Genomic DNA, 19,833 nt, shown 5'->3' with positions numbered 1-19,833 from the left:
TTGCATGTAGCCAGGTTCTGAGCTGGGATGGTGCAGTGAGCTAAAAAACGGTGATGGATCAAGCCCTGATCTGTTGACTGGGTAGGAGTATTCTGCTTAATTCAGAAGACTCTGTCCATCACCACCCCCTTTTCTGAATCGGTTTGTCCACCATAAGCGTGGAAGGGTATACTCAGATGTGAGTCCCTTGCTCATTGCACCATCAGGATTCAAGCAAGCCGGGCCGATGACGGCTGTAATGCCAGAAACCGGTCCCCGGAAGCTTGTTTCCTTCCCAGTAAAAGAATTGGCTTGGTAGTTTGGTTTGCCCTGTTCCCATGATGCACTGGGACAGGGACAGACTAATTTGCATGTTGCCAGGTTCTGAGCTGGGATGGTGCAGTGAGCTAAAAAACGGTGATGGATCAAGCCCTGATCTGTTGACTGGGTAGGAGTATTCTGCTTAATTCAGAAGACTCTGTCCATCACCACCCCCTTTTCTGAATCATTTTGTCCACATAAGCGTGGAAGGGTATACTCAGATGTGAGTCCCTTGCTCATTGCACCATCAGGATTCAAGCAAGCCGGGCTGATGACGGCTGTAATGCCAGAAACCGGTCCCCGGAAGCTTGTTTCCTTCCCAGTAAAATAATTGGCTTGGTAGTTTGGTTTGCCCTGTTCCCATGATGCACTGGGACAGGGACAGACTAATTTGCATGTAGCCAGGTTCTGAGCTGGGATGGTGCAGTGAGCTAAAAACGGTGATGGATCAAGCCCTGATCTGTTGACTGGGTAGGAGTATTCTGCTTAATTCAGAAGACTCTGTCCATCACCACCCCCTTTTCTGAATCGTTTTGTCCACCATAAGCGTGGAAGGGTATACTCAGATGTGAGTCCCTTGCTCATTGCACCATCAGGATTCAAGCAAGCCGGGCCGATGACGGCTGTAATGCCAGAAACCGGTCCCCGGAAGCTTGTTTCCTTCCCAGTCAAAGAATTGGCTTGGTAGTTTGGTTTGCCCTGTTCCCATGAGGCACTGGGACAGGGACAGACTAATTTGAATGTAGCCAGGTTCTGAGCTGGGATGGTGCAGTGAGCTAAAAAACGGTGATGGATCAAGCCCTGATATGTTGACTGGGTAGGAGTATTCTGCTTAATTCAGAAGACTCTGTCCATCACCACCCCCTTTTCTGAATCGTTTTGTCCACCATAAGCGTGGAAGGGTATACTCAGATGTGAGTCCCTTGCTCATTGCACCATCAGGATTCAAGCAAGCTGGGCCGATGACGGCTGTAATGCCAGAAACCGGTCCCCGGAAGCTTGTTTCCTTCCCAGTAAAAGAATTGGCTTGGTAGTTTGGTTTGCCCTGTTCCCATGATGCACTGGGACAGGGACAGACTAATTTGCATGTAGCCAGGTTCTGAGCTGGGATGGTGCAGTGAGCTAAAAAACGGTGATGGATCAAGCCCTGATCTGTTGACTGGGTAGGAGTATTCTGCTTAATTCAGAAGACTCTGTCCATCACCACCCCCTTTTCTGAATCGTTTTGTCCACCATAAGCGTGGAAGGGTATACTCAGATGTGAGTCCCTTGCTCATTGCACCATCAGGATTCAAGCAAGCCGGGCTGATGACGGCTGTAATGCCAGAAACCGGTCCCCGGAAGCTTGTTTCCTTCCCAGTAAAATAATTGGCTTGGTAGTTTGGTTTGCCCTGTTCCCATGATGCACTGGGACAGGGACAGACTAATTTGCATGTAGCCAGGTTCTGAGCTGGGATGGTGCAGTGAGCTAAAAACCGTGATGGATCAAGCCCTGATCTGTTGACTGGGTAGGAGTATTCTGCTTAATTCAGAAGACTCTGTCCATCACCACCCCCTTTTCTGAATCGTTTTGTCCACCATAAGCGTGGAAGGGTATACTCAGATGTGAGTCCCTTGCTCATTGCACCATCGGGATTCAAGCAAGCCGGGCCGATGACGGCTGTAATGCCAGGAACTGGTCCCCGGAAGCTTGTTTCCTTCCCAGGAAAAGAATTGGCTTGGTAGTTTGGTTTGCCCTGTTCCCGTGATGCACCGGGACAGGGACAGACTAATTTGCATGTAGCCAGGTTCTGAGCTGGGATGGTGCAGTGAGCTAAAAAACGGTGATGGATCAAGCCCTGATCTGTTGACTGGGTAGGAGTATTCTGCTTAATTCAGAAGACTCTGTCCATCACCACCCCCTTTTCTGAATCGGTTTGTCCACCATAAGCGTGGAAGGGTATACTCAGATGTGAGTCCCTTGCTCATTGCACCATCAGGATTCAAGCAAGCCGGGCCGATGACGGCTGTAATGCCAGAAACCGGTCCCCGGAAGCTTGTTTCCTTCCCAGTAAAAGAATTGGCTTGGTAGTTTGGTTTGCCCTGTTCCCATGATGCACTGGGACAGGGACAGACTAATTTGCATGTTGCCAGGTTCTGAGCTGGGATGGTGCAGTGAGCTAAAAAACGGTGATGGATCAAGCCCTGATCTGTTGACTGGGTAGGAGTATTCTGCTTAATTCAGAAGACTCTGTCCATCACCACCCCCTTTTCTGAATCGTTTTGTCCACATAAGCGTGGAAGGGTATACTCAGATGTGAGTCCCTTGCTCATTGCACCATCAGGATTCAAGCAAGCCGGGCTGATGACGGCTGTAATGCCAGAAACCGGTCCCCGGAAGCTTGTTTCCTTCCCAGTAAAATAATTGGCTTGGTAGTTTGGTTTGCCCTGTTCCCATGATGCACTGGGACAGGGACAGACTAATTTGCATGTAGCCAGGTTCTGAGCTGGGATGGTGCAGTGAGCTAAAAACGGTGATGGATCAAGCCCTGATCTGTTGACTGGGTAGGAGTATTCTGCTTAATTCAGAAGACTCTGTCCATCACCACCCCCTTTTCTGAATCGTTTTGTCCACCATAAGCGTGGAAGGGTATACTCAGATGTGAGTCCCTTGCTCATTGCACCATCAGGATTCAAGCAAGCCGGGCCGATGACGGCTGTAATGCCAGAAACCGGTCCCCGGAAGCTTGTTTCCTTCCCAGTAAAAGAATTGGCTTGGTAGTTTGGTTTGCCCTGTTCCCATGATGCACTGGGACAGGGACAGACTAATTTGAATGTAGCCAGGTTCTGAGCTGGGATGGTGCAGTGAGCTAAAAAACGGTGATGGATCAAGCCCTGATATGTTGACTGGGTAGGAGTATTCTGCTTAATTCAGAAGACTCTGTCCATCACCACCCCCTTTTCTGAATCGTTTTGTCCACCATAAGCGTGGAAGGGTATACTCAGATGTGAGTCCCTTGCTCATTGCACCATCAGGATTCAAGCAAGCTGGGCCGATGACGGCTGTAATGCCAGAAACCGGTCCCCGGAAGCTTGTTTCCTTCCCAGTAAAAGAATTGGCTTGGTAGTTTGGTTTGCCCTGTTCCCATGATGCACTGGGACAGGGACAGACTAATTTGCATGTAGCCAGGTTCTGAGCTGGGATGGTGCAGTGAGCTAAAAAACGGTGATGGATCAAGCCCTGATCTGTTGACTGGGTACGAGTATTCTGCTTAATTCAGAAGACTCTGTCCATCACCACCCCCTTTTCTGAATCGTACTTACTATACAGCGCACCATTTCACAAGGATTGACAGATCCGTCGGAAATTCGGATGCATCTGTCGGCGCAAAAGTCGCGCGTTGCTTGAGTTGTGTCGCAAGCATGAGACAACTCCAGCAATGCTTGGGCAGGCCTATACTTATTACACTGCATCACTCCTTACGCCTGCTCCGAACAGACGTAAGTTTTTGACGCAGTGGAGTCCTAGAAGTGGATTTCACAGAGTCTCTTCTATGAGGCTTTCATGTGTGGGAACGCCCACCCTACATTCATTATACCTGACACAAGTATAATGTCACGCAGGGCTTTAAAAGGTGGCGCAACCTGATGCATTGTTTACGCCGCCGATGTGTCACAAAAAATGACGCAACAGCGGCGCAAAAGTGTTTCAAGGGCAGTGTAAATCTGCCCCTTAGTTTTATATAATAATTAGTTGGACGGCTGTCAAAATGCAAATAGGAGCATGCCTTGGAATAACTCTCCCAGTTCTTCATCTTGCTACAGAAAAGGTTGTAACTCCCTGGCTGGTGGGACCAAGCTTAGAATTCTTTCGCTTTGTAGGCTGCCCCGAAAAATTCTGTGGTTTTACACATGGTTTATGTAATTAGATCTCAAAGCACTCATGTTTTCTTCCTTCTATGATGTGTCTGAACATATCTGGCTGTATCATAATGCTTGTCTAAATGTTGCGGCATGCAAAGCGCTTGCTCAATCTGATGGTTTGTTTTATAATGGAGATGTAACCAGTTGTCTTTTATTGTGAGAGTGGTGGAATGGGATCCATGAAATGTACACATCCTGGACTGTAGGCAAGTTTAAATTCGAAAGTTGGGGAAAAGACATTAAATCGCACATGGAAAAGTACGAGGTCCTCTTCTCCAAAAGTCTGAATCCGAAGAATATCATCAATGAAGCACGAGTATCATAATGGTCCGTAGTCACCGGTGGAAATGAATCACTCTCTGGTTGGACTATGAAGAGGTTCACAACCTGCAACGTGATCCCCATGGGGCTGCCAGTAAATTGAATATCTATAATTTCTGATTGTGAAATAGTTTTGGATCAAGGTGAACTCTTTTGGGGTTTCCACTAACCTTGTGTGCAAGATCCCACGGAAGGGATATTCTTTTTCATTTCTCACCAGCTCTACCAATGACCGCATGTATTAGAACACGAGAACCACTAGTAGAAGCTTTGGAAGGAGAATGGTATAAGAGAGAAAAGACTCAACACTCTGCATTGTCCTATCTGGGGTGAAGGGAGACTGGCAGTTATTGTAGACTACAAGGCAAAGAGGCAACCTAAGTAATTTGCGAGTGGAACAGTGAACATAATCGTAATTGTGAAGTAATATGCCTTGGTAATATCTCAGTATATCAAACCCACAAAAAGTAACAGGAGAAATGCTTGCAATTTGTCTCACCACTGGCAATCGCTCAGGGTGGCATTTCAACCTATTGTTCTTTTGGCCACCATGCAACTTCAGTCTGGACCCAGCCATATGCAAATCAGCCTTGACCATGCTCCAGAAGGAACAGTTCAACCTGAACTGCCAGAACAGGTCCTCCATGGACCGTAACACAAACAACCCAAGACCGGTATCGCTCTGATTGGAGCCCATAAGTCGGGTGTAGCCTGGTTTCAGTGGTACAGTGAGCATGGGACCCAGGTCTGGGCATACCCTTTCCATTTGGGGCGGTACATCAAATACAGAAAAAGTGACAGGAGACATGTTTGCAATTTGTCTAACCACTGGCAATCCCTCAGGGTAGCATTCAGGCCCATTGTTCTTATGCCCACTATGCCACCTCAGTTTGGACCCAGCTATATGCAAACCAGTCTTGACCATGCTCCAGTAGGAACTACCCAGTCCAAACTGCCAGAACAGGTTCTCTAATACTGTATACAGTCATGCATTAACATTTTTATACATATGAGATATCTCTTTAGATTTAGGACCAGATTTAGAGTTTGGCAGAAGTGTTAGTCATAAGCATGACAGGTATCCCATCTGATGCATTACAAGTGAATGATATCAAATGGTACTTGTAATACAGCATGTGGGATATCCGTCATGTTTGAGATGGAGTAACCCATCCGCCAAACTTGAAACCAGGCCATTAGTCCTGTTTTGTCACAGGAATATTAGTAGAACATATAGCCTCAGTATTCAGAGTTCAAAAAAAGGCATACAATAGCTCAAAGTTTGTTTTCCACTCATACACAACTTTAGAATACTTCTCTCAAAGTCAAAATGTCCATAATCCAAAATCTAGAAGCCTTCACCCTTGGAAACCAACACCCATAGCGAGAACCAGCTGCAGCAACATTATAGCACACTTTTCTAGCGAGACCCCAAACACCACATAGAAAGTTATACATGAATATCACAGAGAGCCACTCTGTCAATGAGAGTGAGTCTGTAACTTGCTGGGAAACATACTTCACTGCTGATGCTCTACCACATGGCCTGTTCTCAGTCCACTCAGGATCCACCTTCTGTGCTGACATCAGTCCTTTCCATTGATGGAATGCACTCTACATAGAGGATCTCTAGGTAGTGGTTCCTCGCGCACAAATGCAACATGACAGTAATAAGCACTTTCAGCCCCACGTCCTGACAGTTCTATGCACTCGGCTACATAATATTCAAGAAGGTTCTGAGTTCCAAGAGCATTTTGCAAGCCTTCATCCCATCTTTGTGTGAAATGTTGGGGTACAGGGACACCACGTCCATGGCTGTCAGTAAATACACCTGTTGAAAGGGGGCAGAAAGCATTCAGTTTGTTTAGTACATAATTGATGTCCTGAATGTAGCTTAGGCAGTGTTTCTTACAAATGGTTTCGGTTTTGTTCTATCTAGCAAGATATGTTTTCAGTTAGCGTACCTTTCTTTCAAAAAGAGAGTTTCTCAGAGAACCAGAAAGGACTGGGTATCAAACAGTATCAAAAGAAATTCCTTTCTGTATTAGCTTTCCATATGTGGCCAACAGGCCTACACACTAATCTCGCTTTACTGGTGTTCAAACGTGACTTTCCATTTGCGACCAAAAGGCCTACACACTAATCTCACTTTACTAGTGGTCAAATTTGACTCGGATAGTTATTTCTGCACAAACACTGGAATTTCTTATGTCTCTCAAAAATGTTATTGACATAAAATTAAAATCATTATAATCACATTTATAACATCACATTTCTTTTAAACATATGTTCAAAATTGATCCTACTCTAATACATATGGTAATTCCTATTCTAATTTTACTCAAACTAAAACAATTGTTATACCGTTTAAAAATCATACATTAAAATTTTTTTTGCATCATAACATTTGATTGAAGACAAAGGACTCTCTTCAACACTACATTTTAGTGTTTTCCGCACCAAAATCTGTATGCACTGTTCTTAATCAGACATTTCCACCCTGTAAATGTTGGAAAGTTTGACCTGCTGAAAGTCACGTTTGAACACCAGTAAAGCGAGATTAGTGTGTAGGCCTGTTGGCCACATATGGAAAGCTAATACAGAAATTTTCTTTTGATACCACTTCAGTTAGCGTACATAAAGAAGATATGCCTGGGGATTCTAGGTTGTTCTCTTTGTAGATCTTGGAAAACACATAGAATCAGCCATGTAGTGTGCTTTCTGACTCTTGTTCATTATGACCACTGCTCCTCACTTGCCTGCTGATTTTATTGTACTGCTGTAGTTGTTTTTTAGTTACTTAAAGGCCGCCCTTTCCATTGCCATGTGTTTGTATGACTGCTTCGTTTGTTTTAATAGGATGGTAGATGTCACTGTATCTGAAATGTTTCATGCATGAGTCAAGTTATGGGAAGTGCCCTGCTTCTGGGACCCAGTTGGAGTGTTGTTTCTTTTTACTGTTATAGACGCCCATAGATCATTGTCATATAACACTAAATAAACTTTAGTTTGATGAGAAAGAGAGACAAAATGGAGTACAATACAATGCATAAATACTCAAGTCAAGGTGAATTTGTCATGTTGAGTGAGGGCTATCATGTCTTACTTGCCCCATATTCATTTGACTGTAATAACATTAAAATGAAAATTGCCACAGTTTAAGTTGTGTGCTTGTGTCTTTATAGGAGTGATAAGTCTTCTTAGCAATATAATTGTGCTTGGCATCTTTGTGAAGTATAAGGAACTCCGCACGGCGACAAATGCGATCATTATTAACCTGGCGTTTACTGACATTGGAGTCAGTGGCATTGGATACCCAATGTCTGCGGCATCAGACCTGCATGGAAGCTGGAAATTTGGACATGCAGGATGCCAGGTAAGTGAGGGATTTGAATGCTTTAGGTCACACCTATGCAACACTAAGACTCATATTATGAAAGGACCCACGAGGAATGAGTTATTCATTGCACCTGAGAAAAACTGATACCTCGAGATCGGGATTTATGAGGTTTGGAAGATAACAGCTATCAAAATTGTCTCCATCCAAATGGGGAACAACTTGCACATGTTGGTGTTTTCCGCACCAAAATCTGTATGCAGTTAATCAGACATTTCCACCCTGTAAATGTTGGCAAGTTTGACCTGCTGACATTTACCTTGGGAAAATTACAGGGGATGCAGCAGTTACCACTGAACATATGATTCCAATCCCTGTGTAAACCTATGATTGATCAGGGCTTGGAAACATGGGCCTCACTTCAGAAGCCTGCTGCATCTAGTGTTGGTGAGCCAGAGTCGAGTATATCACAGTTCTGTTTGAATGGTGCCCATGCATTCTCCATTAGCTGTAATTCCATTTAGCTTTTGTGGCCAGTTCTATATAGCACATGACGGGTACCTCCTTCAATTTGAAAGCTTCAATCAAATGTAAGTATTCAACACCTCGACTCTCAGAATTGTTCTTCTATGGCTGAAATACCTTGTGCCCGTGTTTTAGTCATTCATTTTACTAATCTATACAAATCTGTTGCTACCATTCTACTTTGAACCAATTGAAATACTGTTAGTCGCAATGTAAAGAAGGGGACTAGAATGCAGTGCTTAATTTGAGTCTATATTTTCTGGTGCTGGGATCCCGCACTTAGGACCAGATGTATGAAGCATTTTACTGGTCGCTTGTGACCGGTAAAATGCTTTTTGCCATGTACAGAAGGCAAAATGCGACTTAGTAACTTGTTACCGAATCGCATTTTGCTTTTTCGACTCAGCATTAGGAAGGGGCGTGTTTGGGGCGCCCCTTCCTAATACCAGATAGCACTGGTATGTAGAAATGTTTTGTGAACGCGAATGAGGACGCAAAGCACTTGCATTTACCACCAACTTCAAGTTGTGGTAACCCATTTGCATACAGGAAGGGACCCCTTCCCCTTTGTGAATGAGGGCACCAACATTTTTTAAGAGCAGGCAGTAGCCCCACGAATCACTGTCTACTCTTACAAAATGAAGAGACAGCTTTTCAATTAAGTGCATCACTTTTTCCTTTAAGGAAAACAGGCTGCATTACAAAAAAAATATTGCTTGATTTAAAGAGCAATCACAGACACGATTGCTGACCTTAGCAGGCCACCATCCCTGTGACTGTAGCCATTCACAAGGGGTGACAAATTGCGACCTGCCTCATGAATATTGATAAGGCAGGTCCATTGCGAGTTCCTGCGAATCGCTAACAGTGTCAAACACACTGTTGTGAATCGCTAAAATTTGCTAATAGGAAATCACAAACACGTGATTTCGTACATCTGGCCCTTAATTGTTAACACAAGCATTTATAACAGTTTGCCACATGGTAGCACTGTTTGTCTAATTTAGTGTTGAGCACAAGAACAGCTGTTTATTAATTCAATCTACATTTAGGATGAGGATTACCTGCCACCCAAGCCATTCTTACAGCTTTGGGAGCCTTGAATAGTCTGAATTGTCACACTTGTAGGAGTGTGGTGGTTAGTGGTTGTGTAGGTACTGTCATGGGCAGAGCTCAGCTGGTAGGGTCAATGGGTGGTGCAAGCTGCAGTGGCCTCCTAACAAGAGCCCTTGCACTTATTTTTTCACAAATTTACCACTGATAGAATGTAAATAGATTCTCCATTAATCACTTCTGAACTCAACTTACAATTCCTTTGTTGCTTCAGTTCTTCTTCCTTCTTTGAGAGGTATATAACCTGTTTCTATAAATACAAAGCTGTAGGTCGGCCACCAGTTTGTTGCCCAGATCCAGCGATAATCTTCTTTGAGGAAACACATCCATAGCTGATCACTAGTGTATCAATTGCACTTTGACTATTGCAGGGCACTCGTCGTCATTGCTAAGCCTTGTTATCAAAAGGTTTATTTTGAGCAAAGCCCACTGAAAATAAAAATGCACCGAATACAAGCCAGTGTTCATAAAAAGAAATTCAGACTAATTGAATTGAATTTTAACGTTAGCATAACATCGGATATGGTGCACTCCATTTTCAAGTAGGATCTCTGGCTCCTCCTTTGCTAAAAGCATACCTGCGAAATAAACACTTGTTAGGCATTCGTGAAATTGAGTGTTAGTGCAGCTGTGAAGTGGAACTTTACAATGGCATCATTTTTGGGGACCGGGACCTATTTTTAACATCAGATCAAAAGAAAGAGAGAATCAGAAAAGGCAGAACCCAGGAGGTAGAGAGAGAAGGAGAACAATGACAAACAAATGAAGCAGGAAGAGGAAGAACCTGCAATTTTGAGATAATGAGACAAGAAGTGTAGGGTGGAATCAAGACTAGGCAGCCCTGTATTTTGACTACACCCGCATTCGGCAGCCCCAGCAGTGGGATCATAAGAATAACTTTCAGCTCCTGCATTTATATAGACACACACTTGCACACACCTTCTATTTTTATTATTTTAATTAAGCATTATGTACAGTGAAGCTGGCACTAACTTGACCCTAACTTTTAGAAGTATGAAGAAGGAAAGAAGAGTAAAATCACACTAGTATTTCTTGAATTCTTGCAGGAAAAGTGATCTTGATTCTTAAACCCATGATGGATTAGGTGGTGCCTTGAACGGAATCCTTTTTTAGGTCTCGCCTGAGCCAGCTCATGCGTTGCTCTGGCGAGACATCTAGTGAGTGGGCTTTAAAAAGTCAACCACAGCTTTTTGTTTGGCCTAGAGCATGCAGTTATGCGCACAGTTACGAGCAGAGTCGCCATCTGGCTTTTCTCTCTTGTCATGGCTCATTAAGAGCAACGCTCACAGGATAGCCCGCGATCACTTTAACTTTGACGGTCTCACTGCCTCATCACTTTCATGGCCGCTCGGCCAATGCTTGTTTTAACTTGACCGATGAGTGGTTTTGTGTATTTGTCTTTCAGCTGCTTTTTTGTATGATGCACAACTCAAGCAATTTTAACATCATTTCCATTATTTGTGATTTTGCCCTTTAATTCACCACAGTTTGGTTTAACAGCTTGTGTAGTATATAAACGTTTTGCTTTCAGACTTCATAAGGGCTTATACCCTTGTTAAATCATCATCTACACATTTGTGATTTTGTCTTTTATTATGTATCATGTTCTGTACAGTCTAATATGTTATTTGGATTATCTATGCTATATCTTGGTTCCATTTCCAACACTATGTAAACCCTTTTTCCTTTTCTTCATTCTGTTTTCTAACTTTATTGCACACAACTGTTTCTTAACACCACTTATCACCGCGTCTCTAAGGCACCTTAATTACGTTATAACGTGAACACGCAATTACGGGACCAACTAACTCCCATGCTTTGTTTCGCCGTAGCCGGCGGGATCCAGGTAAACTCTTCACTTGAGCCCGCAAGCGATTAAGCTCTTTACTTGAGCGTGTAAATTATTAAACTTCAGCACGGCGTTTTAGATAGTTAACCGGCACTAAAGTATACTACCATGAAGCTAAGCGCTCACTGTACACTGTTTTCATCAGCGGCAGCTTTGTTTGCGTTTCACCATAACCACCAGTTACTATTAATTTTAGCACAAACATGGTATTCATCCTCGGCACTTTCGATGTTGCCTTTTCTGTTAGTTAAGTATAATAGAGTACCTCTAGGACCATGAATTTTCAACGTTCTTTCAAAAGGAGGGAGAAACTTATCCCTACTGGACCGTTCCACTAATGAACTCAATTCCTCGTACTTGTTCTAGTGCGTGGGTCAACAAGCAAATCATCAATTAATCTCCTTGTTAAATAATCAATATGTACTACAAACATCCATTTACATATGGTCTTTACTCCATGATTAATTATTTTTTTCTTTTGTTTTTGATAAGTATACTTCAAATATGGTACATATTTTTGTCTTTTGCATATCAGTACAACAATACAAAACAAAGTGCAAAGACTATATACAGTGCATAAATCAAAAACTTTTACACATTGACAACAAGTCCTACTGCTTGTTACTCCTGTACCGGGATATTCCCTACTTCTCCTCGATACTGTATCTTTACAATCTATAGATGGTGCATAAAAGTGAAATAAAGGTCAGAGGACACTTTTGGATATCTTGGTGGTGATTAAACCACTGTTAATTAGTTCACCTGATCAATTTCTTAACACTCTTTTTTTCAAAAGTTCAAGTGATACTCTTGGCCATGTGCAGTGTAGGGAATTAAGTGAAGGGTATGCCGACCGTTTCGACCTTCGTATTTGGACCTGGGTAATAAAAGAAGGTCTTCCTCAGGGCTGGTGTGTTTTCATTTTGTAGGACGCTGTTACCAGTTATAAGTCTTCAGTTAAAGAAGCTTTGGAATGTCTCTCAGACTTGGTGGTAGTGTCTCTGCTGTTACCTTTCTTTCAAGGTGATTCTGTGGTAGTAATTTATCAGAACTTCAATGCTCCTGCTGCTTGTGTTTTTTTCTTCGGGTCTTTAGGAGTTTCTGTCACTTTCAACAATCACGCTGCGACCATTTCTTCCAGCATTCTGGCCTTTTCTGCTAGTGCATGTATCATGCGGTTTCACGTAATTCTTGCCTGTGAATTTTTCACCACCGGCATTACCACATTTTCGGTTACAGCTTTCGGTCGGAACGTATAACCGTCACCAACTGGCACTTTTTTCACGTAAATGTTGCCACCTAGCCGCGCTGACCATTGTGATTTGAGACACGCCCAACTTTGTTCTTTAGGAAAAAAACCTGCATCAGTCGTTTATTGGAGATTAGTAGATCTCGAGTTTTAAAAAAATGTACGGTTTGGTCCTGAGGAGAACACAACATTGCAGAGGGTTTGAAACGCGTAGACCTGGCGTTGTTCATTCCCAAACAATCATTCTATTCAATGTCAATGTTGTTGTGTATTTTGTAAAGTTGTGTTGAAATTGAAAGTTTTTTCAATTTGGGTTAAATGCACAAAGATTGGTAGTCAAAAGTGTATGTTGTTAGGTGTGTTACTTTGTTCCACGAAAGTGACAAAGGTGAAAGGAGACCAAAGGTGTTTGTATGAGTTGCATATATGTGTGATATGTCACCATTGTGGTAGGAAGTCTGTGGGTGAGTGAAGTTGTGCGAATGTGATTGATGAGATGAGTCTACATTGTCGAATTTTTGTTTTTTCGTTTTCATTAAGAAATATGGTTGTGTTGTAATTTTTTGTACATAATTGTGTAAAGATAATTCTTCAAAAATGACTATTGAAATAGAAAAAGTATTTAAAATAAAGACTATTTAATAGTTCCGGCTGTCAGTGATAAATGATCTGGAAGGTGGGCACCAACATCAGGAGGGGTGCTGTGTTTAACAATGATTTATGGATAAAAAGCACCTGCTGCAGAGTTTCTTGTGAGTTCAGCTTTCAGGCAGCAATAAAAATTTCAAGATAACTCTTGTGATTATGTTCCTGCTTAGAGAGAGATTGAAGTTTTGCCAGTGGCAGTTTTGACCCCCCATAAAGTAGCACAGAGGATTGATATACCTGCTGCAAAGAACAGATCTGGATTTTATGTGGATAGCTGAGTGGATTAGTGAAGCCAGCATTTACCTGCACTTTAAAACTAATTAAGTGTATGTGAGAGAGGCTATGGTGAGCTGAGGGGCACTTTTGCTGGGTGGTAGTGAGGCAATCCGAGGAGGAGGACGTAGGGGAGCGGAAGGGTGCCAAAAAAGATTGTAGCACTGGGCACCACCAGCGCTAAAGACAGCCCTGATTTCACATCCATCAGCCAGCGCTCTTAGGCAGGACTACAGGAATTAAGTGATTCTACGGCTGCAGCATTTCTTGCTCAATTACAGATTCCCCACACAATCCGCCAACTACTGCATATTCTCCAGATTTTTGCAAAAAACATGTTTTCAGCTCATATGGATCAAAAGTTACTAAAACTGTGACATGTGACCCCTTGCTTTGGAAGGCTTCATCTTTCATTTGCTTATTATTGAAATTGATTGTTAAACAGGTATAATTAGGTGAAATCTTTGTCCAGACAGTGTTACCATAAGTAAAAATTTCAAAATAATGAGCTAATGATACCAGAAAATGTGCTGCGTAATCCCGCATAATTTGTCTTTTCTTGCCGCATAATTTAGTCAACTCTGACACTTAATTTGGTCTTCCCTTGCCACATAATTTCAGTGGCCCTCCTCTTAGGTGATAATTAAAGTGGGGCATGGGAGATATGGTGTCCCTCTCGGAAACCCTTCCTAACCGTTCTTTGTTATTCATCCCTACTGGGAAATGATGACTGATTAATTCCGGCCAGGTACCAGGATTGCCAGTCTGGACCCTGAATTCATCGAGGCATTGAAGAAGGATTGGATGGTGGGTGGTGTGGAAGGAAGTCATTAACACTACGAATTTCTTAAGCTGAGGTCACACAGCACAGGGAGCAGCAATGTGCTATCTGCACTACCTCAATGGTGAGAACCTGTCAGAAAGTGGGTCACTATATTATATTCTTCTTATTAAAGCTGTGATATTGCAGTTAGATAAGGTCTAGTTTTGTAAGTGTTGTACTTTATAATGTCAGGTAGGAAGGTCAATGCTTAATTTGTAAAAAAATAAGTGCCGGGCCCTCGTCAGGAGGATAATACAGTTTGCACCACACATTGCCACTGTACAAACCCAACTACTAACAATCACACTGCTATAAGTGTGACAATTCAGACTGGTCGAGGTCACTAAACTGTTTTCTGCTCATCTTTAAATTTCATAAACAGCACCACCATGTGGCAGTTGTCATAAGTGCAGGCTCCGGCAATTAAGTCCCGGTGCCGCAATGAACTGCTGGGGCCCACAATTTAGTGCCTTGTCGAGCACTGGAAACCACTGGCTCAAATTAAGTAATATTAGGTTCTACGGTTCTAGCAGTGGCCGGTTTGTCAGATGCTGCTAAGATCTTGGAAGAAAAAGACGTTTTCGTGTAGGGGCGGTTTGTGTATCAATAAAACCCTTTTTATCAAGCTTCACCGAATTGAGATTACTTACTTCATCTAGACGCTGGAAAGAAGAGAGATGAGCTCAAAATTTGCAGAAATATTTAAAATTTTTGTATTAATGGTTTTGCTGTAGGCATTTGCTTGATATAAAGCACCAAACACTTGAGTGAGAAAGACATTGACCGAATGGCACTAAAAAGGGTTTCTTGTTAATACAACAACAGAGCAATAAAAGCTGCAAAAACAACAACATGGTAAAATTGAAGACTGGCAAAATGTTGAACATGCATGAATATCTCCCGACAAACACTGAGCAGCGAAAAGCACGTAGTTTGTAACTTTGAGTTTGAAGTACCCACCATGTAAAAAGAGTTACAATTCTGCTAGGGTGACCAACTGGCATGGTGCAAATTCAGAACAGTGAGCGTCCAAATTCAAGACAAAGGGTCAAAATTTAGGACAAACATTCAGGACCGAAGGTCAATATTCAGGACAAAAACTCAGGACAGAAGGTACATTTTACAGACACATCAGAGGAGGTCTTGTAATATTACATAAATAAACAACCAGTACAAGCCAAAACATGTTTATATTAGTTTGAGAGAACCTTGCACTGCATTGGTTGTGTGCCGTAGTGAAACTTAAATACCTGTGTTTGCATATTGGATGCACCTGGGTAACCTGTACCAAAATGAAACCTCCACCCCCCCAGAGCATGGCCCCTGGTGCGGTGACGGGAGCCCATAAACAAAAGCAGTTTCTCAATGCCCTGGGCTCTGGCAGGCGGAGGCTCAGCAAATGCTGTCACTGGCACATTATCATTCTGTATGTGATAATTAGGCCGACATGCAGAATGATATTGGGATGATCAGAAGTGGAGAAGTGTGGCTCAATGATTAGAGCAGCAGACCCTGATGCAGAGGTCTAGCCCGGGACCAGGGGTTCAATTCCCCGCCTCGGCGGGTCTTGGGCTCAATTTCTGCGGACCTGTTAATTCTCGCCTCGGTGCCTATTCCAATCATGGAGTCCCACTCTGCAACTCTGGGCAATAGCTTGCTTAATCTCCACAACGGACCCCACAACGCTAAGGATGCCTGGCCTCCACCTTGGGGGTGCCCAGGAGTGGACGCCTCACAGGGAAAGCCAGGATGGGTTCCACAGCGGTATTCGTACAAGCGCCTTGAGACCCTTGCGGGTGAGTAGTGCGCTATACAAGTATCAATTTACAATTTACAGAGCAGCCTTTGCCAGGTCGGGGAGGGGCTGCTGCAGGCCACTGATCACAGCAGGAGCGTGAGCTGACCCCTTCAGTGAGAGTTACATGACTCTCATACTGCTTTCAGGGAGCAACGTTCGAAATTATGGACAAAAGGCATCCGTGAAAGAATTCTTCATGGACAAGAGGCCCAATTTATGGGCAGTCTGTGAAAGTTACAGACGGTTGGTCACCCTAACTTCTGCACAAAATAAAAATTGTATGTTGAAGTGTGTCTATTTTATGAGTTCCTAATTAAAAAGAAATATGGCTTATACTGCAAATAGCTTGCCAGAGGTTCTGGTTGCACAAAATATACCAGTACATTTTCCATAGAGGGGTTAGTGCTGCAATTACTGTAAAATGTGTGTGTAGAATGAAATCTGGCACAATAGTGTCTTTTTTTTGGAAATTTTGAATGTTTTAGGTAGCCCATAATCCACAGCTAAGGGTTGTATATAAGAATATCGATAACAGAAATATTGTCTTACTTAGATTGTGAGGCCTAAATATCGTTTCTAAAAATATCATCCATTGGGTGTAGATTTCTATTGTAAAGTGCAAAGGGGTTAACAATATTTCGGACACATCGTTTGTGTCAGACGATAGCTAGGTGACGATCTCCTGGTGCAGTACGAAGGGTATATGGCTTGTTACCAGTGGCCATTAGAGGTGTACTCCACTTTTGCCAGTCACCCTCTGAGCATAAATCCACAAAATGGTTTGAAGAGACTCCACCGGTAGCTAAACAACCACTTTCATGACTGAAAATCTATTTGAAGCACTATACCTCTTTTACTATTCTGATCTCCCAAACAAGCCTTTCTAAGCCCTTCTTTCCTGAATCCCTCCTAGACCTCATCTTTCTACCTAACCCACTTCTTGAGACTCTTCCCCCTACATCTCTCCTTTACTCATCCCAAGCCTCCTCTTACTGCTATGATCTCCAAATAAACACTTTCTAAACCCTTCCTTCTTCTATCCCCCACTATTCTTTTCAATTCAACTAACACACTCACATGTGCACCGCTCAAATTAATTTTGCAATTCCCTATACTAATTCACCACTAATCCTTTTTAGGTTCCGGAGTAGCGTGCTCCTTGCCAAAAAGCGCTTTGACGCTTTTTCAGCGGTAGTAAGGGCTATATAAATGCAAATAGTTCTAAACAAGGTAGCACTGAGAGAGACTTGGAGTGATAATTCCATGCTTAACAGTGAATAGTTAATTGAAGGAACACACCAATGAATGAAAATCCTATGTATTTGCGTAGAACTGCCACTAACATTATGTGTTTCTTTTATTTTCAGATTTATGCTGGCTTAAACATATTTTTTGGAATGGCAAGTATTGGCTTACTGACTGTGGTAGCGATTGATCGCTACCTAACTATCTGCAGGCCGGATATAGGTAAGCTTCCATGGAATCTTGACAAGCCTATGAATATCATAAAATAACATTATGTTTGTTGTCAGTGTTTCTTGGTACAATGCAAACTAAACCATTTTTGAGCAATCAGGGAACCGCAAGCTTGAACATCAAGAAATATTTCTCCACACTAGAAAATCTTGAGCTTGACAACAAGAAAATAGTGCATTTGGCTCAAAATAATAGAATGATCAGTATATTATTTTTTTATATTTGGTGGAGCAGTGTCTTTGTGATATATTAAATATCACTTGAAAACAAGCTTCCTGAAATTCCTGTGCCGCGAGAAAGAACACCATTTTAAATCTTGCCAGCATGTATTCATGTTTTCTCTTGCATCTTTTTTTCTCTCTCTCCCTCTCTCTCTCCCTTCCTTCTCCCCTTCTCTTGAGTATTCACCAGCCTGTCATTGGGGTATCAGATAGCAGTGCTCGGAAAAGGCTTCCTAGTTAAGATGGTATTGGAGGGGTCCTCCACATCAACAGTGAAGCGACACCAAAACATGGGGTCCTTGCTTGGACTGCCAGACCATGTCATCCTGTTAGGGGCACTGACCTGGTTGCCTGATTCCACTCTCCATGTCTGGAAGGGGTATAGCCAGGGCACAAGTCGAGGGTAGACGTGCGTTGACGCCGTCTACCCACCTTATTCACAAGGTGGACGCTGTCTGCCCTTCCAAGAGGTTGGGACCCATTGAAATATGCTAGGAGGGAGAGGTGTGGTGCAGCGGCCAGAGCGACTGACTCCGGAGCACAGGACTCACCGTTCTATTGCCAGCGGCAACTCAGCAGAGCTTAGCATCCTGTGACTCTGGGCATTAGCTCACTTTATCTCCCCAACGGTCCCTAGCGCCTTGAAACCCTAAATCAGAGGTCTTCAAACTTTAGGATGCCGAGACCCCCCCCATTCAACATTTTCAAGCATAAGGACCCCCTCCTGACAAATTTCTAAACCTGTAGGCAGGGCTACTGGAATTATGAGGCAGGTGACGACCAAATTACACAACAGGCTTGACCAAATTGTGTGGGAATTTTTTTTAAATAATGTTGTGTGATGCCGCGTATTTTGGGTTAGCATTGCTACATTATTTTTACACACAGTAATACTGAGAAACAATTTCACCCCATCAGTACCAGTTTATAACCAAAATACAGCAATTAACATCAGAAAGATGTCTATTTAACCTTTGTGATGGGCCTTCAACTCCACAGGAATATGTGCTACCACATTAGAAGCTCACCTGACCCTGGCCGGGACCAGCAGGGGTCCCTTAAAACCCTGGCGGTCTTGTGCAAAGTTAAGCAGTTACCTATACCGCTTTCCTCTCACCTCTCCTAATCCCGGATCCCTCTCTCAATTTGCAGTCCACTTCTATCACCCCTTTTTACAATTGCTAAACTCTCCCCATTCAACCTCTCACTTCACCTTTAACCACCTTCTGCCATTCTGTCTTTTCACTGCCCTCATCTCTAAGAGTCTCTCGCATTAATCGCATGGCCTCTCTGGCCCTGTCACCTCCCGTGCCCCTCAGCACTTCTCATTCACCTCAAGTCTCTCCATTCAAATTTGTGTCTATTTGTATCTTACACCTGTTCAGTCCCCCATTCATCTGCCACACCTTTGTTCTTTCACACCTTCTTGAACCAACGCCCCTCTCTCCTGTTACCTCAGCACCAGTGCCTAATTTGAGCAGGTGGTTACCGGTGCTTGGCACTGGCACCTAATTGTGCACACTGGCACTTTGAGAGTCTACCTCATGGTGGCTCTGTCTAATCTGTGTAATTTAGAGATGAGCAGAACAGCTGTTTATTAATTCAATATACATTCAAAATGATAAACTCCTGACACCCATGCCATTCTTATAGTTTTGTCGGTTGTACAAGTGTTATGGTTCGTAGTTGCATAGGTATGGTCATTGGCCGGGCAAGCAAGGCAATCGGTGGGTGGTTAAAGTTGCAGTGGCCTACTGGTGAGGGCCTTGACACATGTTTTATTACAAATTAATCACTACTCAGCACCCACCCCAGTACTCCCTCTCTTCCCCTATCACTGATGTCCCGCACCCAGTCCTATGATTAGGGTTGCCAGCTCATTCTTTTGATGTCCCAAATGGTACAAAATTAAGCAGTCACCTAAAGCTGTATTTTCAGAACTAATCTGTGCATACTTAGAAAAGAAAATATAAATA

General features: G+C 43.1%; 1 protein-coding gene across 1 annotated transcript in view; it reads left to right on the top strand.

Annotated features, from left to right (window-relative positions):
- Window positions 1-19,833, top strand: part of RRH (retinal pigment epithelium-derived rhodopsin homolog) — a 182,596-nt gene that overhangs the window by 14,861 nt on the left and 147,902 nt on the right. Inside the window, exons 2-3 of the mRNA XM_086963136.1 lie at window positions 7,710-7,900; window positions 17,528-17,627. Of these exons, the coding sequence (XP_086819262.1) occupies window positions 7,710-7,900; window positions 17,528-17,627 (291 nt within the window). The remainder of the gene's footprint in view (window positions 1-7,709; window positions 7,901-17,527; window positions 17,628-19,833) is intronic.

Source organism: Lissotriton vulgaris, chromosome 3_1, assembly GCF_964263255.1.
Source record: "Lissotriton vulgaris chromosome 3_1, aLisVul1.2, whole genome shotgun sequence".
NCBI classification, from domain to species: domain Eukaryota; kingdom Metazoa; phylum Chordata; class Amphibia; order Caudata; family Salamandridae; genus Lissotriton; species Lissotriton vulgaris.
The sequence above is the reverse complement of the archived record's forward strand: the minus strand, read 5'-3'. Positions and strand labels throughout refer to the sequence as shown.